At 37.9% G+C, this 19,549-nt stretch overlaps 3 protein-coding genes across 5 annotated transcripts; 1 reads left to right on the forward strand and 2 right to left on the reverse strand.

Moving 5' to 3' along the window:
- Window positions 1–3,427: 3,427 nt before the first annotated feature.
- On the forward strand, window positions 3,428–6,034 carry LOC141903435 (mitotic spindle assembly checkpoint protein MAD2A-like). The gene is made up of 5 exons (XM_074791552.1): window positions 3,428–3,500; window positions 3,876–4,022; window positions 4,288–4,411; window positions 4,935–5,038; window positions 5,617–6,034. Exons 1-5 carry the CDS (start codon window positions 3,431–3,433, stop codon window positions 5,781–5,783), a joined length of 612 nt encoding a protein of 203 aa, XP_074647653.1. The 5' UTR covers window positions 3,428–3,430; the 3' UTR covers window positions 5,784–6,034.
- Window positions 6,035–6,068: 34 nt separating this feature from the next.
- LOC141903434 (retinol dehydrogenase 7-like) lies at window positions 6,069–10,117 on the reverse strand. 2 transcript variants are annotated; one of them, XM_074791551.1, is made up of 6 exons: window positions 9,729–10,117; window positions 8,162–8,374; window positions 7,663–7,845; window positions 7,450–7,582; window positions 6,362–6,704; window positions 6,069–6,301 (listed from the first exon to the last, which is right to left on the reverse strand). In XM_074791551.1, exons 1-5 carry the CDS (start codon window positions 9,925–9,927, stop codon window positions 6,365–6,367), a joined length of 1,068 nt encoding a protein of 355 aa, XP_074647652.1. In that variant the 5' UTR covers window positions 9,928–10,117; the 3' UTR covers window positions 6,069–6,301; window positions 6,362–6,364. The 2 variants fall into 2 exon arrangements, with proteins under 2 accessions (XP_074647652.1, XP_074647651.1); XM_074791550.1 differs by having other exon boundaries at window positions 6,069–6,704.
- A 385-nt stretch (window positions 10,118–10,502) lies between these two features.
- On the reverse strand, window positions 10,503–16,813 carry LOC141903962 (A disintegrin and metalloproteinase with thrombospondin motifs 6-like). Of its 2 annotated transcripts, XM_074792377.1 has the most exons (19): window positions 16,653–16,813; window positions 15,996–16,044; window positions 15,391–15,528; window positions 15,171–15,298; window positions 14,773–15,051; window positions 14,396–14,485; window positions 14,167–14,279; window positions 14,030–14,064; window positions 13,815–13,944; window positions 13,544–13,669; window positions 12,896–13,099; window positions 12,718–12,781; window positions 12,510–12,618; window positions 12,306–12,433; window positions 11,858–11,975; window positions 11,684–11,782; window positions 11,135–11,244; window positions 10,966–11,025; window positions 10,503–10,848 (listed from the first exon to the last, which is right to left on the reverse strand). In XM_074792377.1, the coding sequence occupies exons 1-19, from the start codon at window positions 16,716–16,718 to the stop codon at window positions 10,777–10,779; spliced, it is 2,118 nt and encodes a 705-aa protein (XP_074648478.1). In that variant the 5' UTR covers window positions 16,719–16,813; the 3' UTR covers window positions 10,503–10,776. The 2 variants fall into 2 exon arrangements, with proteins under 2 accessions (XP_074648478.1, XP_074648479.1); XM_074792378.1 differs by lacking the exon at window positions 14,396–14,485.
- Window positions 16,814–19,549: the final 2,736 nt, after the last annotated feature.

Raw genomic sequence — 19,549 nt, forward strand, 5'->3', positions numbered from 1 at the left:
TTATAATTACAACACGCATCACATACAACGCTCGTTTGAAAGCTCACGCGGTTTCATAATTCAATTGTCCTTGTCCTCTCGCGATAAATTAAACCCAAACGCACGGCAGCTAAATCGTTATTTGTGAAACATAACTTGTTATTCGTAACTCGTAAAACGTAAGTCGCAACGATTCGTAAAACGTAACTCGTAAGTCGTAACTCGTAAGTCGTACGGCCCTTCGCCTGATTTAAATGCTGAAGCTATTTTATGTTTGCAAGTGGATGATATTTATGGTTCTATTTTCTGTGCACATACGGACGACCATGGATGACATACAGTACACATCATCTTACAAATCTCTTCTGTTTCACCACAGTGTGCTCATTACAGCTCCGAAACGATTATCCGAAATATTGCTTCAATGTTACAGCGATATATCTGATCAAGGTCGAGGTTTACGAGTACTCGAAATCGGACCCGGTCATGGTCATCTAATAGAGGACGCATTGGCAGAGGCTGAAGTTAAAATTGAACGGTTTGACTGCGTGGAACAGAATAGTTACATGGCTGCCGAATTGGAATCACGAATCAAAGGTTTGGCTGAAAAATACAGCTTTGATTACAAGATACATAACGCACGGTTTTCGACTGAAAGCGTCTCTTTCTTGCCGAATCATTTCTATGATTTGTTAATACTTTCGCATGTGCTATACTACTTCCAAGATCCGGCTCAGATTTTGAAGACGGCCTTGTATCAACTGACGAGCGATGATGGACGAGCATTCGTCTGCTTGGACCAACGTATGCCATTCATCACGATACGCGATGAGTTAGATAGAGTTATTCCACGAACCAGTGAAACATCGATCAACATCAAACACCAGAAGGGAACCTTTGATATAGAAATGGTTTTGAACAAAGCAGAAACTCAAACTATTAACCAATGGAGCGACAATACCGGTATCCTTCTTCATTTGGCGCTCAAACCAGCTCGACCCTGTTTCAGCACACGCGACGAGAACATGCGTAAAATAGGTGACGATGTTTTGTCGTTTATCGTGCAAAGAGATGTAGGTGCTATGTCAGATGAAGAGCGTGTAGTGGTACAAGATATCTTCAGGAAATATTCGGTGGAAGTTGACGCTTTTCCTGTACTACCGATAACTACAATAATGTATGTTTTGACTAGAAATAGCAAGTAATGGTTTATGAAATACAGTATAAACCTTGCGCAAGTCGGATCTTTTGGGACCAAGAAGAATCCTCCGACTTGGGATAAGTTGGATAACCAGCCTTTTCCCGAAAGCTATGAATTGAGGATTGATTTCTGTAAACGGAAAAACTGAATTAACATCTTTAAGAAATGATTTAAACACAGAAACATTCCGGCTTTATTTTTTCTATTCTAATACACTAAACCACAACGACATAACGACTGTTGACACGCATCGTCGATTCCACGCCAGGAACAGGGGTCGGAACGGGAAAGAAATCAAACTGTAATTGGAAGAAGGTAGCCCTCCGACTTTCGGTGAGTGATCACTGATTTTTTATTTATAGGACCAAGAAAAGTATTACGAGAACATTCCGACTTACAAATCCGACTTTGGAATATATATCGGGACCATCAATATAATCATCCGATATAACCGATTTATGCGACTGTCGCCGACTCGCGTTTACTGTACATATAAAAATAAATACTGTACATAGGAAAATAAGGTCACCACATGTTACAACAATTATAAGCTAGTATATATATATATATATATATATATATATATATATATATATATATATATATATATATATATATATATATATATATATATATATATATACTAGCTTATAATTGTTGTAACATGTGGTGACCTTATTTTCCTGTATTATCAAGTTGAATATGATAGATCATATCAAACCGAGTTTTGTCAAACACAGTTTCTTACAGGCAATATATAGTCACGAACAATGGACGACGCACAGTACAGCGCTTCTTTCAAGTCGTTATTATTTCATCTAAGTAGAACCCGGTCGGATCCAAAGCGATTGTCAGAAACATTGCTCGAATGCTACAGGATTATATCTGATCAAGGTCGAGGTTTACGGGTGCTCGAAATCGGACCCGGTCATGGTCATCTAATAGAGGACGCATTAGCAGAGGCTGAAGTTAAAATTGAACGGTTTGACTGTGTGGAACAGAATAGTTACATGGCTGCCGAATTGGAATCACGAATCAAAGGTTTGGCCGAGAAATACGGCTTTGATTACAAAATATATAACAAGTGGTTTTCGATCGAAAATGTTTCTTTCTTTCTGCAAAAGTTCTATGATTTGTTAGTGCTGTCTAATGTTCTCTACAGTCGGTATTTCGACAATCCGGCGCAAGTTTTGAAAACGGCTTTGTATCAACTAACCAACGACGATGGACGAGCGATTGTCTGTCTCGATCTCTCCGAAAACTTTCCGACTATCCGCAACGATCTTTATAGTATTCTACCACGGGACGACGAAACAACAGCCATTGCCGAGCAATTCAAGAAACCATTCGATATAAATCGCTTTCTGATAGAAGCAGAAACCCGAACGATCGCACAATGGACCGATGTTCATGGCCTAGCTCTTCATTTAGCGCTGAAACCAGCTCGACCCTGCATCAGCGAAGAAGATAACAACATTCGTAGAATCGGTGACGAAATCTTGTCGTTTATAACGCGCAGAAATGTAGGCGCGATGTCCGATGAAAAAAGAGCCGTAATTCAAGACGTCGTAAAGAAATATGCAGTGGATAGTTACGGGTTTCCGATACTTCCGATAACATCGGGTTTCTTTGTTTTGGCTAGAAAATGAGGTAGGCCTACGGGGTCCGTTAAAAAAAAGAAACCACGATAAAGATAATGGAATTTTGATTAATTCTTTCTTATCTTAAAGTTAATAAGTTTTGTCCGTGAATTATATGATATCGGTGAAATGCCAAAAAATCCTTTTTATTCATTTGATAGTATTTGAAATAAGAAACTAATAAAGATCAATAAAACAATTCACAAAAAGGTTTTTTTCTTCAACTGGCAAAATCAGGAATTTTTAATTTGGCACCCGCTATCGAACGGTATCACTGGAACATTAACGAGTCAAACCATATACGAAAGAACATGTGATGTAAAATGGGTACAAAAGCTCCGAGGCCGTCCCAACTTCGGCTCCGCCCAAAACCCGCACAACTCCGAGATCTTTCCATACTTCAGCTCCATCCAAACCCTCACACTCGACGCATCAGGCAAAAGATACGTTGAAATAGATAGAATTTATGAGCAAGACAAGCAAACATAATTTGATCAGAAAAGCAAGTATTCCGGGCCCAATCGTGTGTATTTGTTGTATTTTTTAAAATGAAGTTTAATTTGAATTTGAATTGAACCACCACGTGCTGCCATCTGCAAAATACAAAATCATGGCGGCTACTCAACAACAAAGTGCGATCACTTTAAAAGGATCTACGGAAATTGTCACCGAGTTCTTTTGTGAGTACGACTTAAGTTGAATAATTCTAATGTTTAAAGTGTCACCATTCATGTGCAATAACTGTCATTTCATCATTAGTTATAGATTTCATTTTAAACTACTTGGCAGGATTGAAAAAGTTCAGTTTCCGGGTTTAGGAGTAGCTAGGGTTATTATCCGTGTATCGCCAGCCATATCAATACAGATGGATGTAGTTAATGCCTGATCCAGACCCAGCCAGCCAGCGAGGGCTGCCTGTGCCTGGTGTTCAAAAAAACAATTTATTAGAGCTCTACAAACCACAAGCGTTCTTCAAGGAACTCGCGTTTTTAGGGAAATTGAATTTATGTGGTTAGATTTCATCAATTTGTGAATATTCTATTGGTTGTAAATAGATTATGGTGTAAACAGTATATTGTACCAGCGAGCGATATATCCACCTGAAAGCTTCAAAAGAGAAAGTAAATACGGCTTGACTTTACTAGTTTCAACGGACAACACTTTAAACGACTATTTACAACAAGTATTACAACAAGTGAAAGGTGAATTTAAAATGTCCCAATTTCACAAATAACTTTAAATCCTTTTTTCCTAGGGCGCTTTGCTTAGATTCAAGACCAGTCTTTTCCCATTTTGCATCTATATCCAATATCTAACTATCTAAGACCAGTTTTTTTTAATTAAAGCTAATTTTTTTATAAATAGAGCTATGACCTAGCATCTTGACCAATTTCATCATTCAAAAAACACTTTCCGCGATTCCGAGCTCTCATTCTCAATCTGATTTCATTCTCAATCTTATTTCAGAGTGGTTGTTGAACATGTCCATACAGAAGCTGGTTCTAGTCATTAAAGATGTCGACACAGATGAAACTCATGAACGATGGCAATTCGATATTGAATGTGATAAAAGTTCTCTCAATGAAAAGAGGTAACATTCTATTTAAATACTATCAATCATGATCCCAATGCGTACTGCGTGCCACCAGCTATCCCGCTAGATGGTGTGCTTAAATCAATTGGACAAGTCTTGTAATGTTTAAGACGATGAACTATATTTTATTTTTTCATAGCACTCTGTTCAATAATGAAATCTGAATTTGAACGCTTTTGGTAACCTTGATATTTCCAAAAATCTAACAACCCAGTTTGCTTAATTCATCAAAAAAGTTAGCCTTAGATGTATATAGATCCCTCCAATAGTTAATATATTGTAAAAATAGTTAATGTATATCTTAATAACTTTGTTATATTTCATTAAAAGATGTCGATATTTTCTGTTGTTTTGTAAAAAATGTATTTTATAGCATTTTCCTCTATGTACCCTGGAAATAAATTCCTAATTCCAACTCTAAATTTAGATTGATTTATGATTTAAATTTAATTCGTGATGGATTAATTGATAACAGATAAATCATTAATCTAGGAAATGTTGTTTTTCGTGTAATTTTCAGCGAGCCGGTGACTAAATCCACGAAGGCGATTAACGAAGAAATCAAATCCGTAATTCGACAGATCGTTGCCAGTGTCACGTTTCTACCACTATTAGAAAACCCGTGTAGGTTCCCAATTATCCCCGAGTACTGTGTCACGACATTCTTCTAGACTAGGGACTTTCTGAGCTAAGCATTAAAGCCCACTTTATAGAAATTTAAGAGATTTAAAGCGAAATTTGTTTATTAGGAATTTTGAATGAAAAGTTAAAAGACACAACATTTCGGATTCTATCTCAAGACCATTGTTGTGTGTGAAGAATTAACTTTTAAAGGGGGTATACTGATGAACATGCCAATTGAGAAAATATTTGAGTAGGTAGTAATATTAAGTGGTTTGTGAGACATATTAAATGACTCCTTGATTCCATAACACTCCTAAATGGAAATGCTTTTCTAGGTACTTGTAACACCCTTAATTGGAGCGAAATGCCAGAAACTCCTTAAAATGAATTTGATATGAAACCAAAAAAAATGGTTTACCAGGATAAACAGTATTGATTTAGGAGTCCACTGTAATTGGGATTGTATGAAAGTGATGCAAGCGCTTCCTTGAAATAGGAAATTTTCTCCTTTAATCTTAAAAATCCTTGTACCCAGAAATAAGTGATCACAAATGAATGTACTTCTGATATAATTACAGGTGTATTCGATATATTAGTGTACACAGATAAAGATCTGGAGGTTCCGACCACGTGGGGCGAGTCGAAGGCACATTTCATCAATAACAGCGAGGAGGTTCGATTACGCTCGTTTTCCACTCAGATTCACAAAGTCGACGCGATGGTCGCGTACAAGAAAAGTGATTAAATTGTACTAGTAAACCTGCTAGACGGACTGGACCTATTTTATCTAGATTTGGAGCAGCTTGCGCATTTATTGGTTAATATTGTCTATGAGATTAGAAGATCAGCTAATCGTGGAATGAGCTTTGGATGAGTTAACTATTTAGTGTGGAACTAGAACTCACTAAAAATGTGATAAAAACCAAAATCTTAATATCTAGTTGAAGCGGGTTTTAATGCGAAGTAAAAGTTTTCCGTGGTGCTGCCATGTTCTCCATTTAACCCCGTGAACTGTATCTCTCATTGTATATTATAATGCATGTCTTTTGATTTATTTGTACGATGATATTTCAAATACATTTTGATATTACGATTGTTTATTCAATATATAAGATTTATGTTAGTTTCGTGGCTTTTTCCTATTTTCCACTCAATACTACATGACCATGATGATGATGATGATGATATTTTTACCAAATACGTATGATCCCTGCTGTCCGCCTTCCTCAGCTGGGAATCGGATTCGAACCTGATGGTATCGTGGGACGGCCACGGCACGGTAGTCGGATCCTCACCTAGGAGAGAATGATGCCAAGACTCCGAGGATCAAACCATTTTGCTGGTTACTTTTTGTTTGGTGTCGAATTTAAACGCGTAAACCGAGTCCAGAAATGAATCTGGTAAAAACGGTGTTATCGCCGCAACGATTCGATGCGCTGAGTTAGGTACGTATCGAGTACTCGGATGGACCTCTAAGAGCGCTTCCACGATACTGTCGACCACCTCGCCTGTTTCATGTACCGCTTCGTTGTCTAATAAGCTGGCTAGTTTGCGTCTGAACGAATGGTAGTAACGATTGCCGTATGAAAGCTGGACCGATTTGGGCGTCTGCGACCAATTACTTTCCATACTGGCCAATATAGCATCTGAGTTTGAAATTGGAGTCCTACAATTATAAGATAGATAGATGTCCATCAATAGATTTGCACTGTGATAGTTGACTAGGGTTAATTAGATATACATATATATAGCATATCAAAATTCATAGACAATACTGTTCCGTATGACGAGTGCTCAGGACACATGATCTGATAGGTCAAAGTCCTGTGAACTGGTTGTATGGTCAGTACTGGCTATTGTTTTAGATTTTTCGATGACGTGGTCGTCTGGTTCTGCTGGGTATAAAACCCAGAGGGACACGACTCTCGCTCTCTCTTTTGTCTAGCTCTCTTTTGCTCAGACTTTGGCAGCCATCGGTTCAGACGTTGGTTAGGTCCCATGAGATCGCCTAGTTTGTTAGATTTATTTTTGGAGAAGTTTCATCCGTATATAGAGGTGATCGATCAACTGACACCCACAAAAGTAAAAACACGACAGTGTTACGTGACGATGTTTAAAGGAGATTTAACACCAAAGATATTAATTTAAAAAGATTGACAATATTTTAATGTCCAATCTGGATGTATAAGCCTAGAGAATACATTATATTTTTCATCCTGTAACGTAATAATAGGATGTTCTGGGTTTTCTGACACTTGTTTTAGATTTTGGAGACTTCGCACATTCATGAAGTTGAGAGGGGGTGGTAGGCGCGATTTCTTGCTTCCACAAGTGCGGGCATCGAGACATCGCCGCGATAAGGACAGTCGATCCGTCAGAATCTACTAAAGGGATGGACGCAATTATGTTACCTGTACAAACCGGGCTCAATGGTATGCACGGAAATCTCGAATTTACGCATTTCTCTTTTCAAACACTCCGAAAAACCGACCACCGCAAACTTCGACGCGGTGTACGCCGAAAAAGACTGGATCCCACTTCGACCTGAAAGAAATGAAGGAAATCATTTGACGATAAAATAAGTAACTAATTAAGACTTGCTTCGCACATCGCAAGAAATTTACCTGCTAAACTGGCTAAGTTTATGATCCGACCCTTAGTTATCCTCAGAAACGGTATGAAAGCTTTCGTAACGCGCACCAACCCCAAAAAATTGACATCGTACATTCTCGTGTATTCCTCTAACGACGTCCATTCAACCTCCGAACAAGTCGTAACACCAGCATTATTTACAACGGCCCACAGACCTATACATCAAAACAGCCAAAAAAAATTTTCCTTCAAAATATTTTCTTATTTTCAATGACACAACTACACAGTGGAACCACTTCACAACGAACCTGTGGACCTGAAAATCTATCCGTTAAAACTGATAGTTCGAATCCGGTATGAAATTATTTGAATTGTCCTATTTGGGATGACATTTTACTTTTATAATAACCGATAAATCTATATCTGAAGTCGTTAGGTTGCACTGTATAGTTTTCCAGCAAAAAAAATGAAAATATTTAGTTAGTTTTGATTTAAATGGCAAAACAGTAGATTTAAAGATCAATTATTTACCAGTCGGAGGTAATTTGCTTTCAATAAATTGGACGGCATGAGTGACATCTTCGTCTTTGGTGACGTCTAACTTCAGAACATGGAGTCGCTTTGAGCCGACGTTCATCAACGAGTGAGCACCAGACTTGGTCGGGTATAAACAACCGGCAAAAACCGTAAAACCAAGTCGATCTAATTTCCTGGCCAGTTCATGTCCAAATCCACTGTCGCAACCTGAATTATGAAAATCGAGATTCCGATCTAAGAAGAAGCGACCGTTCTAGAATTGAATTCAAGTCAACACAACTGGATCATAGTGTGTCAAAGTCTTCGGAGAGATTTTGAAACGTGTAATGGATAAATGTTGTCTTCTCGTCAATGTTGTTAATGCACTTTCAACAATTATCCCATTATGATAACTGAAGTAGATTTTCAATAACACTTATAATACACGAATCCATTCTAAACACGTCTGACTACTGCAAGATTTATAATGGCTTCTTTGCATGCTAAAGAGGACTTCAATCTCAGTAGCACTTGCGGGTAACAAACATTCCGTATGAAATAAAACACCACGCACGAGTATGAGTGGAGATAGAGAGCGCCCATAATTCAAATATTAAACCATCAAAAGAGTTCAATCGTTTTTCAGATATCATTTTAAAAGGAACCTATAATATGGCTGCAGCCAGCAAAATTAAGCCAAGTCAGTAGCTTGACGGTTCAGGCTAGTTGGAAGATTGTTTGAATAAACTGGAGCCGAAACTTCTGTGTACTTAGATTTAAAACGAAAAATTCAGTAAATTCGACCGCCGAACACACAACTATATATCTGTACTTCAATTTCCGATTTCAAAATCAAACCCCATGTTTCGTGCTCGGCAGGTGTGGTGGGTCTGTAAGGGACACCCAATCAAGTCAAAACATATCAGACAAAATCGACGAATTGAATAAACAACAGGGTCAATCTCTATTTCAAGATAAAAAATGAACCTAATTATTTTTTTCTTATTCATACAACGTTGACAATGTTCCAACTATTAATAGTCATGTTTTCGGAGATCCTACAGTCGTTTTGTTCCCATTCATTTGCTACAGAAAAGAATGATATGCTGCTGCATATAAAAGGAGAATGAAATAGGCTGATTAAAAATCCTTCTTTTCAGTCGGCATACTATCGAACTAGTAATAACCCAGGTGTTGCCTGAAGCCTGGATATGATTTTAAATTCATTTATATTGGCACAGTTACCTCCCGATCTTGACGTGTACATAAAATATATACATCTAAAATACCGTACTTAACATTATTCGCAATTTGTTCAAACAAAAAACAGAGATGATTTTATACGATAAAATTTATTGAAGCGAAACCACAAAGTTTCGGCTGATGACTAAATAGCCATCACCTGGTGGAATGACGTTTAGTAAATAGCCGAAATGATGTGGTTTCGTTTCAGTAAATTCTGTCATAGAAATTCTATTCTGGGACTTCTTCATTTATCTACAGTTTGCATGGATTATAGTGTCTTATTCCGGGCCACTGCTAGGAAACAGTGAATATATAGATAGGTTTTCGATTTACATACCAGTAATGATCACAGCTTTGGAATTCACGGTGTATTTGGCATAGGTATCCGGGTGTAGTAAATAGAGGATGTTCAGTACTCCGACGAACAGGGCTGAGCCTGCAAGCAATGGGTGTCCTAGGCACCATAATAGCAAAAACACAACCGCTATACCCAGACACGATATGAAAGCCGCCTGCAACTGTCTCGTCACTGTCATGACAGCTAGCACTGTTTCAGCATCGCGCTAGCCTACAGCTAATTTCTGAAAGTGTTTTACGTTACGTGACAAGCTCGCGCTGGCGCAGCAGATGGCGGCGTCTACTTGATGAAAAACGATTCGATATCATGTGAATGCGAATGTTATTACGTATACAACCATTCACTGATATTTTTTATTGTCCCGAGGTGAAAAGTGAATCAAGTATTATATGGGTTAGAGGATCTATTTTAAGTCTGTGGGTCAGTCATTGGCTTTAAATAGTGGAACAGTCAGGGCCTCCGTCGGTTATCTGAGTTAGTCGACTATAGTCGAACCATGGACGTATAAACTAGATCTAGTTTATACGTCCATGGTCGAACTAAATGAAACCGAATGTCCGTTAGTCGGAACTATATTCCGGACATAGTTCGAAAATCAAGCGCATTCGGTTATTCCGACCACTAGTCGACTAGATACGAAAACAGAATATGGCCCAGTTAGAAAAGACGACAATGACACAGTAAGATTTCAGCCGGCTATAAACTGTGTTAGATACTATTGAAATGAAAATTACATATAGATTTTATTCATGATATCATAATCAGACAGCATACAAATTCAAAGTGTACGGGATCCACACATTATTGTGGCAAAAAATCGACAAAATTCCGGATTTGTCAGATTTTGTCCTGATTTGTGAATTTTGTCACCCATTTGGTCGGATGGTCTACCACCCGATAATTTTGCATAAATCATTCACTCTATTTGACATTGATTGCTTTTACATCGATATATTTACAACATCGATAGTTTTCAAACTAACACACGCGTGCAATTTTTTAAAGCAGGTTGAGTTTCGACTGTAGTTTACGGGACTTTCGGTTGAACAAATTGCACCGACACGCCTGGGTTCTTCATTGAATCCTTTTCTTTTTTTATCTGTGTAAAAAGATAAATGAAGACATCATAGTTTTCGCGAAATAACCTTCGTAGTTTCGACACTTACGACCAATACGAACATTGAATCTTTTACTAAAAATCGCCCCTATTGCTTACCATTATATAACTATCAATATTTGTTGGTCCCTTTGCTCTGAGAAGATGTGGAAGTTGATTCTGAAAATGTATACATACACGAAGCTTGTTCAAATTCATTACAACATCACGTCTCCGAAAAAAAAATTGCAATTTTAAGTTTATTTCAAAATCATGTAGAATTTTTTACCGTTTTGATATATTCCCACACAGTGCCGGCGAATTTGAACTTGTAGATTCCTTTATCGTTTGGTATGAGATAAATTGTCGGCACCGAATCGAAGTCACCAGTACCAACATCTAAAAGGTGACAACAACAAACGTAAGAAAAAATAAAAGATTTTGGTCACATTTCAGCGGCGATTACGTCTCGAATTTTCCAGAGATAATTACATTCAACTGATTATACATGGCTCGTAGCGCGCAGGGGGTTTTAGCGAGTTACGACGAGTCGACCAAAAAGAAAGCGGTCCGCATTTGAAAACAGAATTTTCAAAAATTGAATTAAATCCTGGGCCGCGATACATGACTAGCATCATGAACTCCATATTATAGGAAATCTAGAATTGCGACCTTGCAGTCACAGCGCGATGTTTCTAACTTCGAGCGAGCAACGTTTCAAAAAGGTCCGCATTTTAACGAAAACCAACTACCAATATAATCAGTCACGCTACGGGCGTTTTAGTGACCGGTAAAATGTCAGAATCGTTAAGGAATCGATTTGAAAGAATATACGCACGAATGATGTTTCCTTTCGCTGAACTCAGTTGATCAACATCTAACCGAATCGTAATGAATTTGCTGCCGGTCGGAATCAATCGGATTTTCATGAAATTACCTACAAAAAAAGGATAGAAACCGTGTTATATCTTCGACAGGATACTGATTCTTCTCGGACTTGGAGTAAACGCACCGATCTTTTGCTGATTATAAACGAAGCTAACAGACTGACAGGTAGACCCGTCTCCACCGCATATACCGCACTTATCGAAACGTTTCTTCGACTCAAACGAATTATCGCAACCCAATTCCTTTAATAAATAACATTTCATAAGGATTTAGATTGGTTTATTAGTTCAATAAAAAAGCATTTGCTTCGAGCGCAGAAACGAAAATCAACAATCTATGTAAATGCAGGATAAACATGAATATCAATTACCACGGTATATTTTTTTTTGGCGTGACATTACTAAGTCAAAGTGGGTTTTTTTTCTGTCTACTAAATTATCCAGATTCATTGGGGTTTTTCTATACAATCTAAGAGGATTTATGTATATTTTGGAAACATAAACCTGTTGATTTGGATGCATAAAGTAAATTGTAAATGGTCACCGGGTCGATCGCGGGGAGGGAGTTATTACCGTACAAACACCGTCAACGCATACATCATTCTGTCGATCTGAACAGCTTTTTCCATTTCTCGCTTTGTGCGGCTTAAAGGATAGTTTAATCGCTGATGCTGTACATAACATTGTACATCGGGTAGAGCCTAAAACATGGTAAAATGAAGGTGAATTATCGCTGACATTTGAAATCTCGTTGATTATGGTTAATCTGTTATTTACCGGTGCCGTACATCGCGGGATCATAAGCCGCGTATATTTTAGCCTGACCTAAAATACCGCATTCGGAACTCAAAAGTTCGTGTCTCGTCTTTGGAATCGTTGGACAAGCCTGTAAAATATGAGGATGTTAGATCCCGAATAACACGGCTAACGGGTCAGACGCAGGTTTACACGACTATAGTTTCACATCGGCACCACGCGCGCGTACCTGCTCGTAACAGTATTTGACTCGAAATGACGCCCCGATGCATATTCTACCTCCAGGACCTGGTCTACAATTACAATCAGAACAACGTCAATAGAAACAATTACTTACAGTAAAAATTTAAGAAAGGATGACTAAATAAGAATTTCATGTAGTATATATTGATATGTTTTGTACGTACGGTGGATTCGTGCACGATCTATTCGATATTTTGACACCTGCTCCGCACATTCTCGAACACGGACCGAAATCTGACCATTTCGACCAGCCGCCATCCGCCGGGCAGCGAATTACTTTTCTGATCGGCCAACTTAGCCTGATCAGGTTCGAAGATTTCTTGGGCTTCTTGGGCACCCGCGTATCGAGGCAGGTCGATTTCTCTGATCTGGCGGAGAATGAGAATATAGATGCGGTTATAATGACACAGAACTCACGATGTAGGTTCGAACCAGCCGCGAGGTATTCACCCCACGAGACGGTAAGCAGAATGTTGAGGTTTGATGGTATTGTGGGTAGCATTAACTCCTAACTCTTAAAACCTATGGTTCAAACTTATGGTTCTAGCAACACTTTTATAATGTAAATCTATTATGAAAATGTATTAACATAATTCACAATTACATATATGGAATAGGCCTGCAATGGCCCTTAATTCCAGAGAGAAAAAAACCCATGAAATTCGCAGATATAGTATGGCTGACACCGTATATACGACAAGCTTTAAAATTCTTTTCCCGCTGGAACAACGTTACTGATTCCTTTCTTTATGTACAACTACAAAATGTCACATTTTTTCTCCTCTATTCATTGACGGTGGTCGTTTTTTTACCTTAGAAATTCTTTCATCCCTTTGATGCTACATTTCGACCAAAACATCCCATCAAATTGACTGAACATCAACCCGGCTGGGCATATATTCTTATATGGTTCATTGTAGTCATCAGGCATATTGAACCTAAAAATTATTACGTTCAACCTATTTCAAAGCTCGTGAAAATTTTACGTATATTCAAACAGAACATGAGCAGGTTTTTTGTTTCCTCGATTTTTCAACTTGAAATACAGGAACTAGACAGACAATAACAATGAACTATACTTACAAATGTCCGGTTTCATGAGCTAAGAGTCGAGACATGTAATTATCATATCCAAGATGGTCGTTACCGCCAGAGCACATGCGCACTGGGTCACATGCTCCCGCTTGGAACGCCCGTCCCCAGATCACTTTACCTGTAGTACCATTCAAATAAAACCTTTAAACTAAAACTAAGAAATTTGAAATGTTTTTTTTCTTATGCTGAAAGTGGAAAATTACCTGTGGATCTAACTTTTCCAAAAAGGCCGTACACTCTAAAATAAAGAAAGAATCAGGAAAGAAATTTAATTAGTTAAAGGTAAAAGGTTATAACGAGGTCAGGTTTGAATTTAAAAAAACTAAATGGAAATATTCACCCGGAGAAGTAAATGCTGATTCCCCAATCTCGGCCGGTTCCGTCGCTTCTTGTACCACCTGGTAAAAATGTCGATTGGAATCTACAGTAGCCGTGGAAGTCTGAATATCCTAACTGATAAAATACATCCAAATTATCTCATTGATAACATCAGATAATTTCATTGACATCAGAAGAGCATGATTTGAAGATCTGAGATTGAACAGAAAGTGATTGATGACTACGATTACCTCTGTTGTTGTCTCGTTCAAAATAACTATTTTGGCTACAGTGAAATAAATTCTGTAGCCCAATGAAGGCAACAAATACCATCGCTGTACCTGTAAAAAATAATTTGTATTCCCTACGTCTTTTCAAGAGATAAAAAAGAAATACCTTCTGAAAATTCCCCCAAAAATGCAATATGTGAATATAATTTGTATTGAGAGGGAACCCACAGAAAATAATCATTTACGATATCATTCGTATAAATCATGACAATCAAAATTCGATACCGGTGGAAAAAACTTTTTATGAGAAAAATTGAATTGACCAAAAATTAATCGTAGAATTATTTACAATTTCCCCAAGGATATGTGAAAAAGATGTAAAAAATTAGCATAGATACCTTGTGGAGAATATCTAGGGCATGTTTCGTCAGATCTTCTCTACTCGAGGAAATATTCTTATAGAATTTGTCGGCGTATTCTTTATCGATGAACACCGCAGTAACGGCGTTCAGTTTTCTACGGGCCGATAATCTAGTGGATACTATCGAACGTTTCATACGACCGCTAGGGGGCGGTTCTGACTGGTAACTGATACAGTGGGTCGTCTGTCGTGCCGTTACTTTCGCGTCGATACGATAAAGGCCACTATCTTCTTCCTCCGTTATAATGGAACCGATCTAAATTCAAGATAAAATTCATCTACGAATACTTTATAAGAGAAACAAGAGGCCTTGATTCGTATCATGTGAGCTCAGGCACATATGAACCTGTGGGGGTTGAAAGTGAATATATTTACCATATTTTGACACCTGTTCAGTAAAGCTTCCCCGATATGTTCCCCATTGCGACTAACGTTACCCTTTATGTAACAATAATTGAAATGATCAACATTGTCTTCCCTCAAGTAACCGCTGGTTGACCACACTGATAATAAAAGAAAAAATAATCAGCATTATAAATCTAAACAGTTTACTGGATGCCCTTAGTCGAAGGAAAGCTTGAGTTTTTTATGTTACCTTGAGCAAGAAGGCCTTCGGCGATGAACGTCCCGGATGACGCTTCGATGACGTACGAGTGGCCTGAACTAAGTGTGAATGCGACACGAACATCATCGCTATCAGTGAACTGTGTTTGCATCAAAAAACATGATTCACCTATAGAAGATATGATAGAGTGGTAAATCCAATCGGTAATTTCAATGATTAGATAAAATATTAACCCATCATCTTTTTCAGGTTTAAAGTCAAGGGTTTTGATTTTAAGATAGGGATTGTTCCTTTATTGATTTTATTTATTTGATTGATAGATATTTTTGCTATTTGGAGTCCCCTTTCAAACCCACCACACCGCACCTGCTGGGAGTGGAATAGGTAGTTTGATTTTTTAGTAAAAAACCGAAGAATATACAGATACGTATAGTCGTGTGATCGGCGGTCGAATTTACAGAATTTTTTGTTTAAATCGAAGTAGGCAATTGGTAATATCTGTTCCAGTTCATTCAAACAGTCGTCGAACCACCAGTCTGAACCGTCAAGCGACTGATTGGGGTCAATTTTGTTGGCTGCCAAAATTAATACATCGAGATTCTCGAAATAACTATACTACAAGATAATTATTTTACCCGTATCATTGGGGTCAAAAGCGGTCGTTGTTGTCAAACAAAAAGCGATCTACAAAATGAAAGAGAATGGTACAGAAACAATAATGAATATATTGCAAATATGATCGACAATATTGTTTTAAGCTTAAAATTCTACGAATGTGTATAAAATCTACAAAAACAAACGAGCGAAAAATATTCGTGTCATGTTGTTGTATTATCCGTGGGAATCTGTTACGGGTTTGATGAAGTGATCATAATTAGCGACGGTCGTCGTTGTAATTCGGTGGTAGATACTAATTGGCCTAAATGTTAATCAAACGACAACTAAAAACTAGATTAGACAACAAAAGTTTGTGCTTGCTCATTTAGATCCACCACGATATTGACATATTCATATGTATGGCTATAGGTAGCTTTCAATATAATGAAAAAAAGAACAAATCGGTTATCGGTTGATTAATGATTTTTACATAGTAACTTGCATTATTTTCATTTTCGGGGATATATACTTTCTATGAACAAGTTGACACAGTCGATGTGTTTTTTAATGCTTTTTAATGAATCACAACTGACTTAAGAAACTTAAATAGTTGTGATAGTTGTAACCACGAAGAAGTATACCCGTTAAATCTCAAACCGCTACTGCTATCACGACGAGTAAAATATTTTACTTACTAACGATACCGTTGCGATCAAATGATTTCTGTCCATTTTCGGTCTTCCATATAAACTGATATACATTTGATACTTTCACCAGATTTAGGATTATAACGACTATGAACAGATCACGTTTATACTGTCGTTAGTTCTATAAATTGTATCCGCGTTCATATTGTAAAATTATGGGTCATAAACCGACAGTGCTATACCACGCAACCGAAACCGGTATCCGGTCACAAATAGAATCTAGTCAACACATCGAATTGGCCAATTAGCAACCGAAAATGAATCTTCTATGCGGGTATGATTTAAAAATTTGCGTCAAATCAACCGCAACATCAAGCAGTTTATCATCGAAATTTTTGTCTGTTTGTAAAATGTCATTCGTCAGGTCATACGAATATTTCGTCCCATCTTTTTCCTCTCATTTCTAAGAAACACTGTCGAGACGAAGTGTCTACTGGATTTCTTGACGGGCTTCCCGTTTCACTAGAAAGATAAAATGACATTTCGTACGACCCTTCAAGTTCATACTGATCCCACAAACACGCGTGCGTCTCCCCCGCAATCAGGCAGGATTATCTTGGTGAAACGGTCCGTGTTGTGACGCTAATATAGAAAACCCACAGTATTCCTGAAAATGATTATCAGGATTCAGCAGAAACGCTGAATGAAAATAAATCGTCAACTGAAGGTAACCTTTTCGGACTCGCTTTTCTTTTCGAGTCTGGGATTCTCTGTTGCAATCACGCCCGCGCTTTAGATTTTTTACGTAAATGATAGAAACTAAGATGGCTGGCTGCGGGGGCTGTATTTTTGTATATCCTTTCCTTCTGCTATGTTGTCTTCAGGGGGAAAAGATGCTTCCGGGGAAAGTAACCATCGATCGGGGTATCGGTGAACGAACCCCCTGAAATTTTCAAAATGCCCTTCAAAAGGTCGGTGTAAAGATTTTTCGAAATTTTGATACAATTTTTTGATATAGTTTTTTTTGTAAAATGGAAAAGTATCCATTCTCAAATGATTTATTCAGGTACCAGGGCACTTCATATTTGAGATCTGTCCTTTTTCAGCAGGAAAGTGCCGCTTTTCGTGGTAAAGAGTCCCATTTTTCTTGAATAGAACTGCCCCTCAAAAAAGCTCGGCACGGGCCTGATGATTTCTCGATCGGTCGTTCCTTATTTGAATCAAAAGTTCCTGACGACGCGCAGTCCAAACCTGTGGCACTCAGGGCACGTATATTGCAGCAGTGAAAATCAAATACTTTTGTTAGAAAAATAGATCTTTATTACGTCATACAAGCAAACTAAGTTCGTGAGATTTAACACCATAGAGATCCATCATACAAAATTGTATCTTAAAGAAGTTCGCAAATTAAGTAACAATAAGGTCCTATAAACGAAGCTGAACAAGCAAATAGATACTAGAATTTATAAGTGATCTCGGAATTAAAATTCTGCGTTGATATTAATCTAATTTTTCACTAGAACAACATATCATTCATCTATTCCTAATTCTAATGACATATCAAGGAGTGTTACCTACATATATTTTTGACAAATTTGATTTTTGCAGAGCACTGAAATTTATACTTTAAAAAGTGCATATAACAATGCATCAGTGCATGATTGTGTTTTATGACTCGATCAAGTTTCCTTCGAGATTCAACAATTTCGACCCGTAAGTCTGTACGTAATCTAATAACCGATTGATTTTATCCAAAACGCGATAAATATCTTTGTCGACGTGTCTTAGACTGTTGGGTGGTTGATAACGAATTGAGCTGATTTCGGCAAGAATATCCTGTCGATGTGCGCCTTCGTCGGTCAGACCGAACGCGTGGGCGATGCCTCTGAAATGGCACAGAAAGTTCTTGACGTAGTTGACCATGATGTCTTCGATGTTCAGACGACTGATTCGATCGATTCGGCTTCGCTCGAATAAACTAACGTGATGTAGAAATACGACATGGCGCAAAGCTAGTTTCTCCAGTCTCTTAATGCTGTCGACTCGATCGTCCTGAAATATTCAAAATATCATTTCGAAAATAACCCATTTATCGAACCATGCACGGCGTACAAATATGTTTTATGATTATTTTTTTTTGATTTACCAAAGTCTTCACGGAAAAATCCTTGTCGGCAAAATCGCGAGCGACTGCGAGAGCTGGGATTCGATCAGTTGTGTTGTACTTTAGCCTCCTCGTAAACTAAAAGAAAAAACAACAGAAAAACACATTCATAGAAAATCCGAATATTCCCGAGATAAGTGGATGAGAGAATTGTTGGTAAATAGAAAATGATCGACTACCAGTCACCAGAGTTTCTCTGGAGGTTACATTTAGATGAATCACAAAACTGTCAGATCATTAAATTTTGAAATATCATCAGTGCGGGATTTTTCGTTAGATTTCCAATCTATGAAGTTACGGCTCGGTGGTGTATAATGGTTAGCACACAGGGTCGTCCCAGGTTCAGATCCTGATAGCTGTCCTTGAAATGCCACGGGTCTGATTACTAAGCGCAGGGGTGGCTCGAATGGGAGAGTGTAGGGTGTCAACTTGCCCCATGATATTTCATGGGAAAATGACAAATATCAAACTGACACCTAAAAAGTTTTAATTCATATTATTAGCTTGTGTCCTCTGTATTTCCAAAAATGAGTTAATGTTTTCTAAAACGTTTTTTTTTCGGGTGCCCTTTTAATCATATGATGTGCCCTGTTTTGAGATCAGACCCTGGACCAATTTAAACATGATAAAACAACATCTGGTTTTGAGTTAAATCATTTGGTTTTGATGCCCCTTAAGATTCTTACCGTAAAGTCTTTTAAATGGTTTATTTTATTTTGAAGCCGTGATGCGGCGAACATGAACGCCTCAATCTCAGCTCGTGTGATGGATGTGGGCCGGT

This window comes from Tubulanus polymorphus, chromosome 4 (assembly GCF_964204645.1).
Source record: "Tubulanus polymorphus chromosome 4, tnTubPoly1.2, whole genome shotgun sequence".
Classification (NCBI taxonomy): domain Eukaryota; kingdom Metazoa; phylum Nemertea; class Palaeonemertea; order Tubulaniformes; family Tubulanidae; genus Tubulanus; species Tubulanus polymorphus.

Bases quoted from the DNA above. Each gene is read 5' to 3' on its own strand.
- LOC141903435 (XM_074791552.1), top strand. From the start codon at position 3,431: ATGGCGGCTACTCAACAACAAAGTGCGATCACTTTAAAAGGATCTACG. The intron at 3,501-3,875 runs GTGAGTACGACT...GGTTGTAAATAG, and splicing joins AATTGTCACCGAGTTCTTTT to ATTATGGTGTAAACAGTATA. The intron at 4,023-4,287 runs GTGAATTTAAAA...ATCTTATTTCAG, and splicing joins AGTATTACAACAAGTGAAAG to AGTGGTTGTTGAACATGTCC.
- LOC141903434 (XM_074791551.1), bottom strand. From the start codon at position 9,927: ATGACAGTGACGAGACAGTTGCAGGCGGCTTTCATATCGTGTCTGGGT. The intron at 8,375-9,728 runs GTATGTAAATCG...TTCATAATTCAG, and splicing joins CAAAGCTGTGATCATTACTG to GTTGCGACAGTGGATTTGGA. The intron at 7,846-8,161 runs GTAAATAATTGA...TTTGATGTATAG, and splicing joins AAGCAAATTACCTCCGACTG to GTCTGTGGGCCGTTGTAAAT.
- LOC141903962 (XM_074792377.1), bottom strand. From the start codon at position 16,718: ATGTATATCAGTTTATATGGAAGACCGAAAATGGACAGAAATCATTTG. The intron at 12,434-12,509 runs GTAAATAACAGA...ACCATGTTTTAG, and splicing joins TCCCGCGATGTACGGCACCG to GCTCTACCCGATGTACAATG. The intron at 11,783-11,857 runs GTGCGTTTACTC...CTTTTTTTGTAG, and splicing joins TTATAATCAGCAAAAGATCG to GTAATTTCATGAAAATCCGA.